This window comes from Phycodurus eques, chromosome 15, assembly GCF_024500275.1.
Source record: "Phycodurus eques isolate BA_2022a chromosome 15, UOR_Pequ_1.1, whole genome shotgun sequence".
NCBI classification, from domain to species: Eukaryota; Metazoa; Chordata; class Actinopteri; order Syngnathiformes; family Syngnathidae; genus Phycodurus; species Phycodurus eques.
In genome coordinates this window covers 10,244,919-10,263,616 of record NC_084539.1, presented here as the reverse complement: position 1 = coordinate 10,263,616, position 18,698 = coordinate 10,244,919, and the positions used below count along the sequence as shown (strand labels likewise).

Genomic DNA, 18,698 nt, shown 5'->3' with positions numbered 1-18,698 from the left:
ATGGCAAATAAATATTATTCAAAGGTCAAGTCTGTTGTCTGATCTCAACTGTAAGTGAAGACAGATCTGAAGGAAGTAAGACTAAGTGAAGACAGCAAACAAGATTTTTAGTTACAGAGGACAAAAGTTAACGTAGAAAAACCACAGGCCTGCAGCAATTCAAGGTAACTCTCAAAGGATCACCAGGAAGGAAAGTCATATTTTTCAAAAACTCTTAAAGGCATAATCTCCACTTCAATCCCAAAGCCTTTCTGAAGGCGAAGAAACTGAATATTCTCCAATGACCAGATCAGTTGCCTGATCTCAACTGCCTTTCTGTGAGCAAAGACAAACCCGAAGGTAGCAAGACCTACAAACAAGCAGCAAGCCAAGCTACCCCTTGCGAGGTACGCTGGTACCTGCATTTCCATTGCAATTATCAGCATTGATGGGCAGATAGGCCAGGTAGGTGTTCGGGTTCTGGTCAGGCGGCCTGGACACCACCAGGCATACCAGGCCTTTAGCTTTGCGGATGGTGGTGACAGCTTTGGTGTGCGAAACGGCCGTCATTGGCTCCTCATTCACCTGCAAAACACAAACAAGATGGCCTCAGACAAAGGCTCATTTCCTTAGTCATGCAAAGGAATGTTTAAAAAGGCTCACTTTCAGCAACCTGTCGCCCACTTGCAACTTCCCCGAGGCTTCGGCGACTCCGCCTGCTGTGATGGACTTGACGAAGATGCCTCGCTCGCCCCCGATCACGGAGAAACCGAGACCTCCTGAGAGCGGCTTGTCCAGCTCCAGCTTGATCACCTCCTCCTGTACGTTCAGACATGTTAAAGCCACATTGTACATCACAAACAAATGAACATTAGGATAGAGCCTACCTCTAAAGAGGACAGAGCTGTGAAAAACTCTGTTTCCATCGGATCTTCCGCTGTGAGGAACCCTTGAATTATAAAGAACAGTTGTTAATACTTTCTTTTATTTACAAAAACCTTGCGAGTTAATAGCTGATAATGTTTGCTACAAACGCTACGTGCTAAGTACTTACGTTCAGCCATTATGAGATGCAAAATTAGATACCATCTAGTTGCTGACTGGCTTATTGCTATACGCGTGATCACATGTGATGAAAAGGTAGTGTTTTATTGACAATCCTTTTATAGTGCCATTAGCTGCTAACATTATCTGTTAGATAGCCAACTGTGCCAAGATTATTTGCTAAAAGTGTTTGCTAGCTAGCTGCTGATCGCCTAATTGGAATAAGCGTTGTCACATTATTAAGCATCCCACTTGTTTTCTAGGCAGGACAGGCCCTGCTGCAACATGATTGGCTCCTGCATTGTGGGAAGGACAGGCTATGCAGAAGTAACAAGATGACCATTCCAAATAGAAAAAGAATAAGTTTATGGTTGGGGTTAAAGTGTAAAGTGATTAAGATGTGATTAAGATTCTTAAGTGATTAAGAATAGGTTAGTTAGGATTAGGGTGGGTTAGGGTTCATGGGATTCATATTAATACTGCCACACTTAAGTCACTTAAGTCACATACTTTTTTTTCCCAGTCTGGAAGCAATAGGGTGTGATTTACCGCGATACAGCAGCCAATCACACTGCAGTAGCGCATGTCCTGCAGCCAGTAATATTGGAGCAGGGCGTGTCCTTGCTAGAACACAAGTGAGATTCCTAATAACGCTGCGTTGTGAATTGTTATGAAAAGGGGGGTTTATTGATTTTGCATTTTAGAGTGACGTTAGCTGCTATAACTATATTTCAACTGGCCAGCTGGGACAACCTAAGCCAAAAACTCTACCCTAGCCAGCTACCTGCAGACAACCTTAGCTGCTAAAGCTATCTGCTGTGCTAGCTAACTCTCGACTGGCTAATTGCTATGCGCATCATCACTCTCAGGTCATGTTTTTTGATGTGGTGTTTAAAGGTCAGATGAAAAAGATGTTGTGGGGTCAGTTAATATTAATATTTGCATTGTTTATATGTTATGTAATATATGCACGTAACTTCCAGCAAGTTTTCAACCATAGTTTAGCTAAACATTTGTTTTTTATAACGCATATTGAGTCATCCCTGAACATACCCGAAGCTCAATACACCGGGGTGTGGTTACTCTAGCCACCGCAAGGGCTACAAGAAGTGACATTGCAATTGACAAACACAGAGTGCTACACACTTTACGCAATGGCGAGCAACATGTTGGAATATGTGGAGGAGTATGTTATGTTGGAATATGTTATCGATTGAACTGCTGTATATCTGCCATATAATCACTTCGAAATGGCAGATGTGGTTTGTAAAGGGGTTCTAGACTTATCAAGAAAAATGTTAAAATCTTTGTCCTCTGACCTTTAACAGTGGCATTGGCTGATAATGACATCTGCTAGTTAGGTGCCAACAACCTTAGTTTCTAACGTTATTGGCTAACTAGCTGCTAACTGGCTAATTGTTATATGCGTTGTTACTTGTTGTGACAAAGTAGAGTGTTTTAATATTTTTTCTTTCTATCATTTATTCATTTACAGGTGGATTGTATGACTTTAGGCAAACTTGACACATACCATTGATGCCAGATGATACATTGGAGCTGATGTTGTTGAGAGAGGACACAATTTTCCCAGGATAAACAGGTTTGCCATCCCTTTGATTGTGAGAGATACAAGTCAGTTTAAACTGAGAGGCAGATTGCTCTTCTTCAATGAATATATGACGTTACCTCGTGGCTTTAAGAGTTAAGTCGCCGCGGGAAAGCTCCAACAGTCTGGCATTCTCGCTGAGGGTGAGGTCCTGGGTGGGTGCGCCGTTAATGTAATGGATGAGGTCCAGTGGTCTCAGGCTGCCTTCTTCAAAGGCCACCGATCCTGCAAGGACGTCTTTCACAAACACGAGCCCATACATGTTGTCCCGACCGCAGTCCAACACCAGACCTGTAGGGAGGAACCAGGAAACATCTCTTACTGACATTTTACTTCATAGGCTGGATTTAGAGTATACTGCAACTCTTCTTACCAAGTGGTTTGTGGATGTCTCTGAAGCAGATGTCGGGCAGCAGGTGGGCATCAATATAAGGCCTGGGGCCATCCAACACCCTGCCCACCACCAACTCCACCAGCCGAGGCTCTGCACGCACAAGTTCCACCACTTCGGTGTGCCCCATGCTGCTCACGTCTGTCTGGTTCACCTGTGGATAAAAGCCACACAACATAAGTCCAGTGGTAGCTTGACTTAAAAGTTTAATTCTTTCAGTGTCCTTGATCGTAATCAAATCACTCGTACTGTATCTCAAATCAACTTTCAGCATGTAAATGCTAGTAATCTGTTCCAGTCCCCCAAAAAACACCAACGCATTTTTAATCAGAAAATCTGCACACTATAGTATTGTATAAAAACACACACAAATAAAAATGTAACAGAACAAATTATATATTGTTTGCAACATTTCTTCCTTTAATTCAGTAGACATTGTGCTGCTCCTTGTGGTGTGTGTGCTTTGCATGCTTGCACGCACGCAAGCACGCACGCACGCACACATATGGCCACGCACGCACGCACGCATACGCCCACGCACGCACACATACGCCCACGCATGCACGCACGCACGCACACGCCCACGCACGCATACGCCCACGCATGCACGCGCGCATACGCCCACGCATGCACGCGCGCATACGCCCACGCATGCATGCGCGCATACGCCCACGCATGCATGTCAAGTTCCAAGTCCTACACTTTGAGTTCTGAGTCCTTTCGAGTTATTTTTAACAAAAAAGTAATCATATTTTAATATATATAATATTTATAGATGTAATTAATATATTATATACTGGCGGCACTGTGAATGACTGGTTAGCACATCTGCCCTGCAATTGGCTGGCGACCAGTTCAGGGTCTACCCCGCCTCTTGCCCAAGGACAAATGGAATAGGCTCCAGCATGCCCGCGACCCTAGTGAGGATAAGCGGTACGGAAGATGAATGAATGAATAAACATTATATCCTTATATATTTAATATATATCATATTAGAAAACTAGGGGGCTGATCAAAATCTTTGCACCGAAGCCGATCATCAAGGGGGAGAGGGTGGGGGGCTTAGTTTTTGCCCCTTCAAAACCGATTGATAGCACGTTTTCAGTTATATCAAAATGCTATGACTTTCTTTTTCTCACTTAATTTCTGAAGTGACAAACAGACCTGTCACAAGTAATTTGCATACAGTACTGCTGGAATTAGTAATCGAGTATCCTATTGACAATTCTATCGAATAATCAAGTAATCAGACAAAATATAGTTTTCTTTGGATAAAGAGCAATTGTGAATACACAAGTGAAAATTAGACATTTCACTTCATGAATGACCAATTGGCTTCCTCTTTTAGATGACAGTATTTTTCTTTAATTCATATTGTGAATGTAGCAGGAAACTGCATTTTCTTTTCTACAAATATTTCTCGTGAGGCAATTTCATACACACAAAAAAATAAAATGAAAAATAAATAGATTTTAGTTTAAACTTGACATTTTTGTGAGTATCAAAAACAAGGCATTAATTAACAAAAAGAGGAACATAAGTTTGTCATCTTGTTATAAAAGCAACATTTTATTCAACTGTGGTATCTCAGACAGAACACTAGGGGGCACTGTAAAACTATTCCATCAAAAAAAGGCGAAGAAGAAGAAAAGGACACGAAGAGGAATATAGCTTTATGTCGACAAGATGCTGTCAAGGTACGATCTGCGAGGCCTGCACGAGCTACGGTGCGCACGTGCTTCACGTTGGCTATCTTTGATCAGCAACTACACAAGGTCAAAATATACGATTTGTGGTGCGCTAGATAGGTAGTTGATCGATAGATGAGAGTGTCGTAACTGAATGAGTTCAGGGTTGAGTTTGTAACTGAAACTACTTCAGGGTTCCACAATTAGTTCTCACTAAGGGCCAAATTATGTCAAGGTTGCCAAGTCACAGGACAAATTTTCTGGGACTTTTTCATTGGACCGTTAAATATGGTTTTATATGCAGATGTTATTGTTGCTGCTATTATTAGAAGTAGTATTATGATTGATATGTACAGAAGGTAGTTTGTTGTAGTAGCAGATATAGTGTAGTGGTTGTGTGTTGAGGGAAAGATGAGAGAAAAAAATAACAGTTGAAAGAAAATATGTCCAGGATCAATAATATATTTTAATTAGAATGCCCCTAAAGAATATTTTTAACATGATCAGTTTGATCAATAAAACAACAGAACTACAGCAAGTGGTGTATGAGGAAAGAAAGAAAGCGGGGAGAAAAAGGGTAACCTCCGATAAATATAAATGATCACTTTTGTACATAAACCTGGAATATTTCTGGATACAAATATCAGTAACATTGATGCTGATTGTTAAACAGTGTACCCCTCAGCAAAAAGTAAAACAAATGAAGCAATAAATAGCCAAAATAAGTGTCAACATGTCAAAATGGCTTTTAACATTCCACACAGACATTCCTACAACCTCATTCACCTAAATAGGAGTTAAGTGAGAATATAATTTGGTTAAAATAATAGCCCTAATAGGACGAGCTGAAAGGAAAACGATTTATTAAAAAAATATATAATAATAAATAAAAAATACTCAAGCAACAAATTTTTCCTCATGTTTTTGAGATTTTAGAGTGAAAGCTACACCTGGCTAGTAGCATGGACTGAATGGGTGACATAGTGCTATAGTGCTGTAAAGAACAGGGAGCCCAGACAGTGCATGGCTGGCCATCCGTGTCACTATTTGCGTGATCGCTCACAAAGCCTAAAGAGTCTAAAGTCATCAAATTCATGACTTGAGTCTAACTAGTCCAAGTCATGTGATTCGAGTCCGCACCTCCGCATACATACAATGCATCAAGATTTGATGATGGATGGTGAAGACCGTCGTAACAAACCTGCAGTAATATTAGTCGTTTTTCGCAGTGCATAAAGAATGTGTGCCTGTGAGTATTGCAGACATGCAAACACCAACGGCATGAAAAAGGTGACAAAAACAAACAAACAAAAAACATTGTAGGGAGGGTCTGGGGGATCCCCCAGGCTCCCACAGAGAATTTTAATTGTATTTTAACAAATTAAGAAATCTTGTTGTTATTCATTGTATATAAGACCACAAATATACTTGTCTGGCCCACTTGAGATCAAAGTGGGGTGAATGTGGCCCGTGAACTAAAATGAGTTTGACACCCCTGGTTTAGTTAAAGATGAAATGTGTAATTCTCTTTGTTTTACTTTGTTTAGTTTTACATTAAACTTCAACTGGGAGTGACAAACAGCTTAATAGAATATTGATAGGTATTATCCAATTGTTTTCGGCATAAAAGCTCACTAGTATGTCACAATTTTTCTCACAACGTGAAGACAAACAAATACATTTTTAAAAATGTGTGGGGGGGGAAGAAAAAAAAAAAAAAAAAAAAAAAAAGACCGATGACTGATTCTGTACCTTAATCATTCTGTCACCTGGCCTGAGCCGTCCGTCACTTTTGGCTGGATCTTGGACAATGTCATGGATGTAACAACTGTGATCGCTGCCTTTGGTCAGCGTGAAGCCCAGGCTGCCCTTTTCAGACTTAATTAGTGAGACCTTTAGCTCCACTTCCTGTCAACACAGAGAAATGGCCAACAGATGAAACCTTAAAACAGAGCGAAAACAGCTATATATTAACATTAGTAGGAAAAAAAGTATATGTCTCATTTAAGGCATCTTGAAAGGTTGAGTATTTTACTTTGTTTAATTTTGTATTTTTGTTTTAAACAGGAGTTAACAAAGGCCGCTAGTGTGTAAGCATCCTTAGAACAGTATAATGTACATATTTTACAGGCCTTACCGGGACAAGCTCGGCGATCTCTGGTCTATTTGCGGGCACAGAGAGGTTTAAAGGCATTGGCAGAGGAGGAGGAAGGGGATCTGGACTCGGAGCGGAGTGGGAGGACGCCAGGCGGAGGGAAGACTCTTGATTTCTGTCGAAACACAACGTCGGTAAGTATCAAGTCTTACATGGGACAATTCCAATGTGGAATGCCCCAAAAAGGGTCAAACTTGGAGTTCAACCAAAACAATTCTGGAAAAATATGCCTCAAAGGTCACACCAAACTAAAACCATGATCATGAGCCATGGAAGCAAATCTGAGATTTATCTAGTTTAGGGATTCCCAAACTATGGTATGAAATTAAAACTTGGCATAGTTTAATAATTACATCGGATTTATATGAGGCTTCTTCAAAGGTTGAGTAGTTCTTACCCCATTTTAGTTTGATGAATTAATGTTACCTTCATTTTACACCTGTATGAATTGCCAATTCAATCCGCTATATGCGGCACGTCAAGTGACCAAATCATGAACACAGGTAAAGTAAGTGGACATCCTATGTATGCTAACCCAATGAGCATGACTACGGTTTCATATTGGGTACACGTTGGACTGATCGCACACATAGACAAATAACCATTCACAATTCACACACAGATTAACACCTATGGACAATTTAGTCTTGAATTACCCAAACATGCATGTTCTTGAAATGTGTGAGGAAGCTGCAGTGCCTGGAAAAGCACGGGTAGGACATCCAAACTCCAGACGAGGGCCAGACCAAAAACCCTGAATCTCAGAAGTGTGAAGCAGATGTACGAACCACAAACCACAATGGTGCCCACACAGCAGTTCACTTTAGTACTTTAGTCAGAATACGGTGTAGTCTATCACTAACCTACGCTAACACAGCAGTTAAATCCTAATTACAGTCAAGGCTCGAATTAAGCGGAATCGTATCACAGTTTGAGAGTTAAAATTGTCATTTTTCGCCTCAAAATACAAAAGCTGAACTGCAAATCACAGTTTTACTGCAGAGACTTGTGGTAAGCTGGCGGCTCTCACAATGAGCCGATGGAGAGTGGGGCGGCTGTGCCATTAGCCACGAGTGGGCTTGTCGAACGTCGCCGGACCAGTAGTAGCGATGTCCAATATTCCACCACCTTACTCCATGTGCAGCGCAAAGCACACAACAGACAGCGTAGAAGCTAAACAGCTTGCTCCACCGTGGCGACATTGTTTAAAACGTCAGCAGTGGGCCCTCGCTCCGAATTGTTGTGTTTGTTAGTCCCCAATTAACACACACATGGGAAAGTTAAATGTTTATTAAGCATAACATAAGAGGCACACGTTATTCAGCCAGCAGCTGACTAAAGCGAAATTAGTTTATATTGGATTGACAGCTGAAGGACAGGTCTTCAATGGACCAACCACACAATCTTGCAGTTCAAGGGTGGGCTTTATTTTTCATGATTTCAGAGGCAAAAAACAAAACATCATCATATCTTTTATTAAGGTCATCTTCAAATTTTTGTTATTTTGACACGCCTTGTGAAAAATGTGGCTAATGTGGCCAGAGACGAATAAGAGTAAAACTGATTATGTACCCAAACAGAGAAGGGTTTCTGTAAAATCAGATGAAGGAAATATTTTGTCTCTCTCGACATTTCTTCATTTTAGTTTCAACAAATTGAACACTTCCAAAAGTTGCCATGAGCCATGAACCTAATGTATTAATGTCACAAAATGCTAGTTGTTTAAGCGAAGATGCACAAAGGCTGTTAATGCTTTGTTTTAAATTAATGCGTTCTTTTATGCACAATGTGAATTGAAGAAATAAAAATAGTTGATTATACAAAAAAGGGAAAGCAATAAATCGTACATGAAGTGAAAGGTCGTGTTTTTTCTTATGTATTTAAAATTGCTCTTTAACCAAGCAATTAGTTTATCCAAATACTTGATTGCTTGATAGAATTTTCAGTAGGATACCAGACTACCAACATATTCGATTGCTGTAGCCCTACATTCAACTCCCTGGTTATATTGTCGTATTTTCATTGTTTTATAAAACCCATGCTTCAGGTCCCTGTGCGATTACCGGTAACCTGCAAAAAATTGCTCCTCAAAATTAGAAAGTTGCTCCTAAAATGAAGAAAATATTGTTTTTCAAACCTTTATTACAGTACATATTTGTATAAAAGGACAAATATAAAACAATCAAAATCCAGTAAGTACGGCGGTAACTGTGAATGCCTTCTTGTGACGCATTTCACAACTTGGAAATGTCGTATGGAGGGACTGTCATTAACCAAGGACCTCCCCCGTATTAGTATTTTCAAGCGATTACCTCTTGCTTTGTTCCAGTCTGGTCATGGCGATCTGCGGCGAGTAGAAGGTGGAATGGATGCTGTCATCCAGCTGACCGCTGTTGGCGTGGGATCCGAGTCCCAAGCTGCTGCCGCTGGGTGTCTGGTAGATGCTGTGCTCCCACGTCTGCCCGCTGTGCTCCAGGGCGCTTGGGCTAAACGCCTCCTCAACCTCCTCATCGCCGTCCGTGCTGTCGCTGTAGCTATTGCGGCGGCCGGGGCTCTTGACTTGCAATCTTTCCAGGATGTCTTCCACGCTGTCAGAGTTAGGATGCGGCCTCTCCTGGAAGTCCTCAGTGCTGTCGCTGGATTTGAGCCGCAGTCTCTCCAGGGCTTCTTCCACACTGCCCTGACTCCTCTTGTCATCCTGTGGAGGGCAACATTTGGTCCTCGCCACATCAAGCTTGGCTGGGTTGAGCGGCTCTTTACGGGGTGACGGGTTGGGTGTCTGAGAAGAAATATAAATGATGTTTTAATTCACCGTTTGAGTTATATAGCAGGATTAAACAAAGAATACTTTGGGTGATGCATGGGCCAAAGAAGAAAAATTGGTGGGACAAAATCTCAATCGGCGGCACGGTGACCGACTGGTTAGCATATCCGCCTCACAGTTCTGAGGATCGAGGTTCAAATCCCGGCCTCGCCTGTGTGGAGTGTGCATGTTCTCCCCATGCCTGCGTGGGTTTTCTCCGCGTACTCCGGTTTCCTCCCACATCCCAAAAACATGCATGGTAGGTAAATTGAGGACTCTAAAATTGCTCGCAGGTGTGAATGTGAGTGCGAATGGTTGTTTGTTTATGTGCCCTGCGATTGGCTGGCGACCAGTTCAGGGTGTACCCCGCCTCTCGCCCGAAGATAGCTGGATAGGCTCCAGCACGCCCTCGACCCCAGTGAGGATAAGCGGAACGGAAGACGAATGAATGAAAATCTCAATATTACAATGCATTGCATCATTATTTCACGGAACAGTATTGTTATCCCTACATCGGATATCAATACTCTCGCAACCAGATGTCCAAGTATGTTTGCGTCATGATACGTTTGACAGACTTGATAATAATAAAACTATGATAATTCTTGTTTGGGCATTCTCACCAAAGCTGAAGAGTCCAACTCTGGCAGAACACCCCGTTCCGGTCTACAGAGGCGCAACGTCACTTTCCGTCCTGTTCCTCGCAAGGCTGATATTACCTCCTAAACACAAAGACAGAATTATGACACAAATTAATTTTTACAATTTTTTTTTTTGTGGTTCAAGAAACCCTCAAGGGGCAAAGTCAGCATACATGCTGCGAGAGTCCTTTTAGGGGCGTTTGATTGACGTGGATGATGACATCGCCCATGTTGATGCGGCCGCTCTCCGCAGCCGGCTGACCAGGGAACAACTTCTTCACGCGCACCAGACTGGAGCTCGGACCCTCGTCTGGGATATACTCCTCCCTACTGAAGCTGAAGCCCAGTCCTGAGGCGTTCTTCAGCAGGCACACCTCAAATACATTGTCTGGTTTAACAATATTTAAAAAAAAATGTTAAAGAAGAAACAAAGTTACCCTTTCAGTGAATTTTTAATCGTTCATTACTCTGTCTGGTGTATATTTGAATCACATTCCAGTTTTTATTTAAATATAACTTTCTTCAGATAGCAAAACCCTCAAGAATATACCTGAAACAAACCATTAAATATTACGATACACAGGTTTTGTCAGACAAACATGGTTGGAATTTAAATAAATACATGAAGAAAATATTCTAAAATCAGATGAAAAACAAAACTAAATATTTGTAACATAGTAGAATCATAAAATTAAATATGATCAAAAGAATCAAGAATTGAAATTACTTTGAAAATTATCACAAAATGCCAAAAATATTAAATATTAGGCTTCAGCTCACTTGTGGCCATAGTGAGGAAAAGTGGTACAGAAAAAGGATTGATAGATGTATTAAAATAATCACAAAATAAATACAAGAAATACAAAATAATATTCCATCCACTTATCCTTACCAGGGTCGCGGGCGTGCTGGCGCCTATCCCAGCTGATATAAAGAAGCTGGTATCAAGAAGCCTTAAGTGTTAACCGTGTCTAAGAGTTCCTGATATGCATGCTGTTGAACCAAGAATAATAGAATGTTTTGGCAGGTATATATTTTGAATTAAATCTGATTCACATTTCACTTTTGGTGTGTTGAGGGTTCTTTTTTTTTTGCTGATAATACTGAAAAATGCTTGTTGTCATTAAAATTAACATTTACATAATGTTATTTTTTTTCAAAAAAATGTTAATTCTTTTCACACTTGTATGAGAGTGAAGAATGTAACTTCAAACATTGTTCGGATTTGAAAACTTTGTCTCCCATTGCAATCATCAATGACTTTATTAACTGCACAACCAAAGTGTTGGTCAACCAACATCACAAAACAGATCGTCTTTAACCTTAAGGTTCCATTATATTGGAGTCTATGCTGTTCTAATTGTGTGCGACGTTGCTGCCTTACCTGGAGTTAAAAAGCTGTACTCTGGCTTGTCTTTGAGCTCCCGTGGCATCACTTTACTCTTGCTTGGCTCTCGGATGCTGCTGTTGCTGGAGTGCAGCGGTGTGCACTGAGGAGTGACGGGCGCGTGGATCCTTTCCGTAAGTGGATGACCCCTCTCGAGCAACAAATTCACCGCCTGATAAGATAGAAAGATACTTAATTCATCCCAAGAGGTAAATTAAAATGGAGGAAATGGCTTGTAGTTTACAGCCATCCAAATGTCAACCAGTGTTGTCACTCACCTGCCCTGTGTCTCTGAGAGAGTCAACTGCCTGCTGGTGAGAGGCGCCCTCTAGTGACTTTCCGTCGACGGCCACCACACGGTCCCCTGAGAACACAGCCAAAAATCAAGGCGTTTACATATATGACCAGGCACCTCTCATCCATCCATTTTCTATAGCGCTTGTCCATATTAGGGTTGCAGTTCAGCTAAAGCCTATCCCAGCAAAATTTGGGTGAGAGGCAGGGTAAGCCCTGGACTGGTTGTGAGCTAACCGCAGGGCACATTTAGACCAACAACCATTTACCTCGATGGACATTTTAGGGGTTTTCAATAAACCTAAAATGCCTATTTTCGGAATTCAGGAGGAAGCCGGCATACCCATAGAAAACTCATGCAAGCACAGGGAGAACATACAAACTCCATACAGAAGGGTTGAGATTCAAACCCAGGCTCTCTTCGTGACAATTTTCAACATCTGCATATACCTCTATGTATCCTCCCATCAAGGTCTGCAGCTCCTTTGGGAATGATGGCCTTGACGTAGATGCCGCCATGCTGAATGGTGGTGTTCACTCCCCCCTATGGAATGATATGACACCATCGTTATGACTAAGTCCAATAGAGACACTGATATTTTTGGTGGGGGATTGTTGGGTGTGTGGAATTTTATTCATCTACAAGTGCTAAAATTATATCTCGATACTATATGACGGATGTAATACAAAAAAATGCAAGATTCATTAATCAAAAAGACTAATTTGTCAATCGAACAATAAAAAAATATCTAGCATCTCCTCAAAAAGTGCATTTTTGGTACCAGTAATGAGTGGAGCAAGGCACGCTTCCAGAATTATTTCATTATATATTATTTCTGCAAATGGAAAGGAACGTGTCCTTGCCTCACATTTATTGTTTCCTTTATTACAGGGGTCCTCGGTTCCGTTATGTTCCTACAAAGGCGATGTAACCCGAATTTGTATCTGAACACGATGTAGACAATAAAACATTAAAATAGAAAATAAGTATGTTAACCAAGCATGTCTTCTTGGGCTGTGTTACGTGTTCTTACGCCACTTTGCAAACTATTTCATCGCACGCCGTTTGTAAACTTGAAATGTTGAATGACGGGACCGTTGTAAACCGAGGACCCCCCGCATGATATAATTTTTTTATTATTAGTTCCCATTAATAGTGCAGATCACTTGAAGTCAGTAGTAACTATATTCAGTTTCTACAGCATCACAGTCTATTCAAGTGTGTACTTGCTGCACAGCTGTGAGACTATGATGTAATCCATTTTGTTTTTCATATAGTAAGCGATTTGTTACTTTTTAACAGTTCTTCTTAGTTGATTTGTCTAAAGAATAAAGGCCTGCTTTTTAATGAAGACCTCTGGCTTCTGTATTACTTGGGCACACTAAAATAAAGAAAAATTAAGACAGATTCAAGTTGCGCTTTTACAGTTTAGTGTGTTTAGTGTTTTTCTTCTATGGAAAATTCACTGGCGCAGTCCTGCAGATATGATACTGTTGATGTCCCTGCCACTGGGCAATTTAAACCAAATCTGCGTGTCATGTACTGAACTCTACTGCCTGGTGGCTTGCAGTAAAGGTAATTACACCTTGCCTGTGGTACCACCAATTATTATTATTATTATTTTTTACTGAGTGATAAAGGAAGGTGAGGCAATTATTTATTCCACCCAATGATTAGCTGGGACATGGCACATAATTGAGCGGAGGCCACTGTTTAGAAGATTTAAAAAATATATATATTTTGGGATTCATTTGTTTCTTGCTCAATTGTTATTAATTCTCTTATAGTGTACTGTAAAATCAAATGAATCAAAATCATTGCTGACCATGTGCATCATTTCTTTTCTGGTACTACTTTGTGATGATGAATGTTTTAGTATTTGAAAATATATTACAATAGAACTGTACTACAATTAAGATGGACGCAAACACACAGTACCGTAAGTCGTTGAGTGTGTTACATACATAAATGAGTCCCAGCCAAAAATTTAAATGTTAATAAACACCTACACCAAACATATATTAATGGTACTTTTGAAGGTAATGTTCCAAAAAAGTATTCAAAATAAATAAATGTAGGATGCAGGGTGGGTGACAGTCAAGATTCTGAAAAAGCGCTTCCAGATTGGACCAGATACACCTACAGAGAAGCAAGGCAAACCCGGCAAAGAACACCATCAATTATCAGTGGTGAGGGATGCAGGGGGAGGGAAAACAGGGGGCTTAAGAAAGAGATTGTGAAAACCTTGCCGAACAGTACCGTGACACTTATGCCCAGGCTGCTGTCTTTTTTCGACAGCTCAATGTCAAATAACTCTCCGGGCCGGAGGCTACTGACACCTGAGGCATTACCATTTAAATGTTCCCTGTGGTAGTCCTGCAAACACAAGAAGAAGAAGAGGGCATGACGGTGAATGAGCGCAAGCTGGGACATGCAGAGGGACAGGTGGAGGTGGTGGTGGTGGGGGAGGAAGAGGCAGTTTACGTGCACTTTGCAACAAAACAACCTTGCGTTGACATTTGAAATGCAATGAAAGCAATGCAATAAACAAAGGCTAATTAGTGAGGCCAGGCAATGAAAGACGCGAGTATGTGGAATCATGTCATTTAAGAGCAATACCACATACAGTTTGTTTTGATATCATCTGCACTGGTGATGTATCAAAACAGGAGGGATGGACATTGAAAGCAAATCCCTTGATTGAAAATGGGGAAAATCAATTGATTAATCATTATTTTCCAGTTCGGGCAGTGGTATCGCGTGCCAACATTCGCCGCATGCGCTAGTCGCTGAATTAGTTATTAGATGATTCACATAACTCCCAAAAGGAGTTGCGAGTAGTGTGCTCCAGCCTCAACTGCTTAAGTCGCTATTTGTCAATTGTCAGAATTCTTACAGCGCGCTGGCGACTGACGATGGTGCCGTTAGCGGTTCCTTTGATTATATATTTTTTTTCCCTTCCAAGTTCGACGCTTCCAGCCTCGCGACCCTCGCAGCTGGCGACAGTGTGCTGTGAGCGGCTACGCTGGCCAGCATGACGCCCCGTCCCCTCAGCTGGCCTGGTTTAATGATGTAATTTCTTGGAACGATCAGATAAAATATGAGTGGTAATCAACTTACCCGACAACTCAGTGAGAAAGGTGCTCTGTCATATACGGTGGTTTTCCCAAGCTCAGCCATGTTAACATCTCTCCTGAGACATGATCATTTTGAGAGAGAGAGCAGTAAAAATTCCTTCTTTTTAACTTTGTTCTAAACTGGAGTTAAATAATCCATTTGCGAGAGGCTGCATGTGTTCCCGTGAGCCTGCGTGTGCACCGTGGGGGGGATGTTTAAATGATTGACAGGCCATTTGGTCATGCCTTCTGTCAATACATTATCTCCTTGGCTATTTTTGTCCCGCCGTGCCAAGTATAAAATAATAATTACAATTATATCAGCAGCATTAGATAGGGCCAGAGAGGGGTGACTTAAAAAAAAAATTCATTTTAATAATATTCTACTGTCAGGTCATAGAGACAGTTTTAACATATCTGACAAAGTTTTAATGAATAGCGACATACGGGGTCATTCATTAATAGAGGCAGTGTTTTACAGTGGTTAAGTTCAGACAGTGGTGTCAACTGTTAGCGGCTGCTAACATTAGCCGCTAACAGTCACAGAATTATATAATTAACAAAAAAAATATTTTGTGATACGAATAACAATGATGCTCAATTGCTTCAAGAAGTGATTCACCAATCATCAGAATTATTTAATGATCAATAAGGCGATCATTTGTAAGTTATGGAGGAATCTCTCTGAATGTTCCGAACTCCCGTTTGAAGAATGCGTGCGCAGAGTGAAGATAGGGAGGCGAAACATCGAATGTTAAGTGCTAGCGGCAGGTTAGACTGGTGACGTGCTATGCACAACGCGCATCGCAAGTCATTTGTAATCAAAGGTGTAGCGTGTCTTACAGTGGTTAACTTCTTTTTACACTTGTGTGTTAAAGAGTAAGGGCTGCCACACATATTAATGCAGGCGAAATAGACGGAGCAGGACAATTGCGAACAAATTACAGTCAGCGACTGTAATTTGCTGATTGACCGCCACACACCTATCAAATAGCTGCAACAGAAAAAGTGTGACCCCTGGTGTGTTTCATTTTTAGGGTCCACATTTACAGTCATGCTCACAAATATTGGGTCGGTCATACTGTGCTTCTTTAAACAACAAATAGTAGAGTCAATCACCAGCCCCTCTGCTAAAACATCATTAATCATCAGTGGATTACACACAACTCTTCAATCAATCGATTTTAATGCCCATCCCTACGAGATGCCAATCAACAAGCGGCAAAGTACCTTATCGACCATTTGTTTCTCCTGACTTTTGGAGTGACTCTCCTCATCCATGTCCGAATCTCCACCGTCGGAACACTCTGAAAACTTGGGAGCTTCTAAGAGTTTTGTCTTCCGGGTTTTGGGAGGCAACGCCGGCGGTGGAGGATCCAAGGACGAATCTTGGGATTCGAGCGCGGTGGTTGCCCTTTCCAGGCACTGCTTCACTTGGCTAGAAGCTGGCAGGATGATGGTTGGAATGCTACTCATCATTTCGTGAGAGGATTGAGAACTTTGCCGGGAAGGGATGGTGGGTGAAGGCGGGTGACGGGTGGCTGGAGGGCTGGATCTCATTGTTGCTGTGCGTTCCGCCAAGGGAACTTCCAGTTCTCGCTGAGTGGACTTGAATGCCGCCAGTGTAGACTTGGTCTTGGTTGGAGAAGAGTCAGATGAAGATTCTGGATAAAATAACGCATAAGAACACTTACATACATTAAAGTACAGAGAGAGGACAGGATCAGGAATAAGAGGAAATGATACACTACTAGAATGTCATTGTATAGAGCACAGACCTCTGCCAAGACAATCATCAATGCAGTTCATGTTTACTTTGGGACGTTAATCATTTATTGGAACTGTTCTACAGTGGATACAATGATTATACATTTCTGATTAATTTCAAAAGCAAGAATTGGGTGCACAACAGTATCAAAACACTCACACACACGTAGGTTAAAATAGAGCCCATACATACAGGGGTCTTCAAATGTATGGTCTCGAGGTTTTCGGGGTTATGAATGCCGTACCATGGAATGTAGCCTTATGGGGGGCACAAGCCAGTGCAAACTGTAGGCCGGTCCCAAGCCCGGATAAATGCAGAGGGTTGCATCAGGAAGGGCAACCGGCTTAAAACTTTGCCAAACAAATATGAGCGTTCATTCAAATAATTCCATACCAAATCGGTCATGGCCCGGGTTAACAACGTCTGCCAACCTGCAGGGCGCCGGTGGAAATTCAGCTACTGTGGGTTGAAGTCGAAGAAGAGGTGGAAAGCCGGTTCTTTGGCAGAAAGAGAAGAGGAAAGCACATAGCCTAGAACTGAATGTGGGGAGCTTGAATGTTGTGACTATGACAGGAAAATCTCGGGAGTTGGTTGACACAATGATTAGGAGAAAGGTTGATATATTGTGTGTCCAGGAGACAAGGTGGAAAGGCAGTAAGGCTAGAAGTTTAGGGGTCGGATTTAAATTATTTTACCATGGTGTAGATAGGAAGAGAAATGGAGTCGGGGTTATTTTAAAAGAAGAGTTTGCTAAGAATGTCTTGGAGGTGAAAAGAGTATCAGATCGAGTGATGAGGCTGAAACTTGAAATAGAGGGTGTTATGTATCATGTGATTAGTGGCTATGCCCCACAGGTAGGCTGTGACCTAGAGGTGAAAGAGAAATTCTGGAAGGAGCTAGACGAAGTAGTTCTGAGCATCCCAGACAGAGACAGAGTAGTGATTGGTGCAGATTGGAATGGACATGTTGGTGAAGGAAATAGGGGTGATGAAGAAGTGATGGGTAAGTACGGCATCCAGGAAAGGAACTTGGAGGGACAGATGGTGGAAGACTTTGCAAAAAGGATGCAAATGGCTGTAGTGAACACTTTTTCCAGAAGAGGCCGGAACATAGGGTGACCTACAAGAGCGGAGGTAGAAGCACGCAGGTGGATTACATCTTGTGCAGACGATGTAATCTGAAGGAGGTTACCGACTGCAAGATAGTGGTAGGGGAGAGTGTGGCTAGACAGCATAGGATGGTGGTGTGTAAGATGACTCTGGTGGTGGCGAGGAAGATTAGGAAGACAAAGGCAGAGCAGAGAACCATGTGGTGGAAGCTGAGACAGGACGAGTGTTGTGCAGCTTTTCGGGAAGAGGTGAGACAGGCTCTCGGTGGACAGGAGGAGCTTCCAGAAGACTGGACCGCTGCAGCCAAGGTGATCAGAGAGCCAGGCAGGAGAGTACTTGGTGGATCTTCTGGCAGGAAAGGAGAGAAGGAGACTTGGTGGTGGAACCTCTCAGTACAGGAAATAGGTTAGCTAAGAAGAAGTGGGACACTGAGAGGACCGAGGAGAGGCAAAGGGAATACATTGAGATGCGATGTAGGGCAAAGGTAGCGGTGGCAAAGGCCAAACAAGAGGCATATGATGACATGTATTCCAGGTTGGACCCTAAAGAAGGAGAAAAGGATCTCTCCAGGTTGGCCAGACAGTGGGATAGAGATGGGAAGGATGTGCAGCAGGTTAGGGTGATTAAGGATAGAGATGGAAATGTGTTGACTGGTGCCAGTAGTGTGCTGGACAGATGGAAAGAATACTTTGAGGAGTTGATGAATGAGGAAAATG

At 41.9% G+C, this 18,698-nt stretch overlaps 1 protein-coding gene across 3 annotated transcripts in view; it reads right to left on the bottom strand.

The window, feature by feature from the left end:
* ptpn13 (protein tyrosine phosphatase non-receptor type 13) overlaps positions 1 to 18,698 on the bottom strand; it is an 88,141-nt gene that overhangs the window by 7,961 nt on the left and 61,482 nt on the right. The window contains exons 24-39 of one of the 3 annotated variants that reach the window (XM_061699217.1): positions 16,336 to 16,769; positions 14,234 to 14,365; positions 12,439 to 12,532; positions 11,973 to 12,058; positions 11,692 to 11,866; positions 10,481 to 10,695; positions 10,290 to 10,388; positions 9,176 to 9,642; positions 6,846 to 6,978; positions 6,461 to 6,616; positions 3,003 to 3,174; positions 2,710 to 2,920; positions 2,555 to 2,634; positions 867 to 928; positions 643 to 798; positions 399 to 564 (exon numbers count right to left, since the gene is read on the bottom strand). In XM_061699217.1, coding sequence (XP_061555201.1) covers positions 399 to 564; positions 643 to 798; positions 867 to 928; positions 2,555 to 2,634; positions 2,710 to 2,920; positions 3,003 to 3,174; positions 6,461 to 6,616; positions 6,846 to 6,978; positions 9,176 to 9,642; positions 10,290 to 10,388; positions 10,481 to 10,695; positions 11,692 to 11,866; positions 11,973 to 12,058; positions 12,439 to 12,532; positions 14,234 to 14,365; positions 16,336 to 16,769 — 2,838 coding nt within the window. The remainder of the gene's footprint in view (positions 1 to 398; positions 565 to 642; positions 799 to 866; positions 929 to 2,554; positions 2,635 to 2,709; positions 2,921 to 3,002; positions 3,175 to 6,460; positions 6,617 to 6,845; positions 6,979 to 9,175; positions 9,643 to 10,289; positions 10,389 to 10,480; positions 10,696 to 11,691; positions 11,867 to 11,972; positions 12,059 to 12,438; positions 12,533 to 14,233; positions 14,366 to 16,335; positions 16,770 to 18,698) is intronic. The other 2 variants (XM_061699218.1, XM_061699219.1) reach the window with 2 other exon arrangements.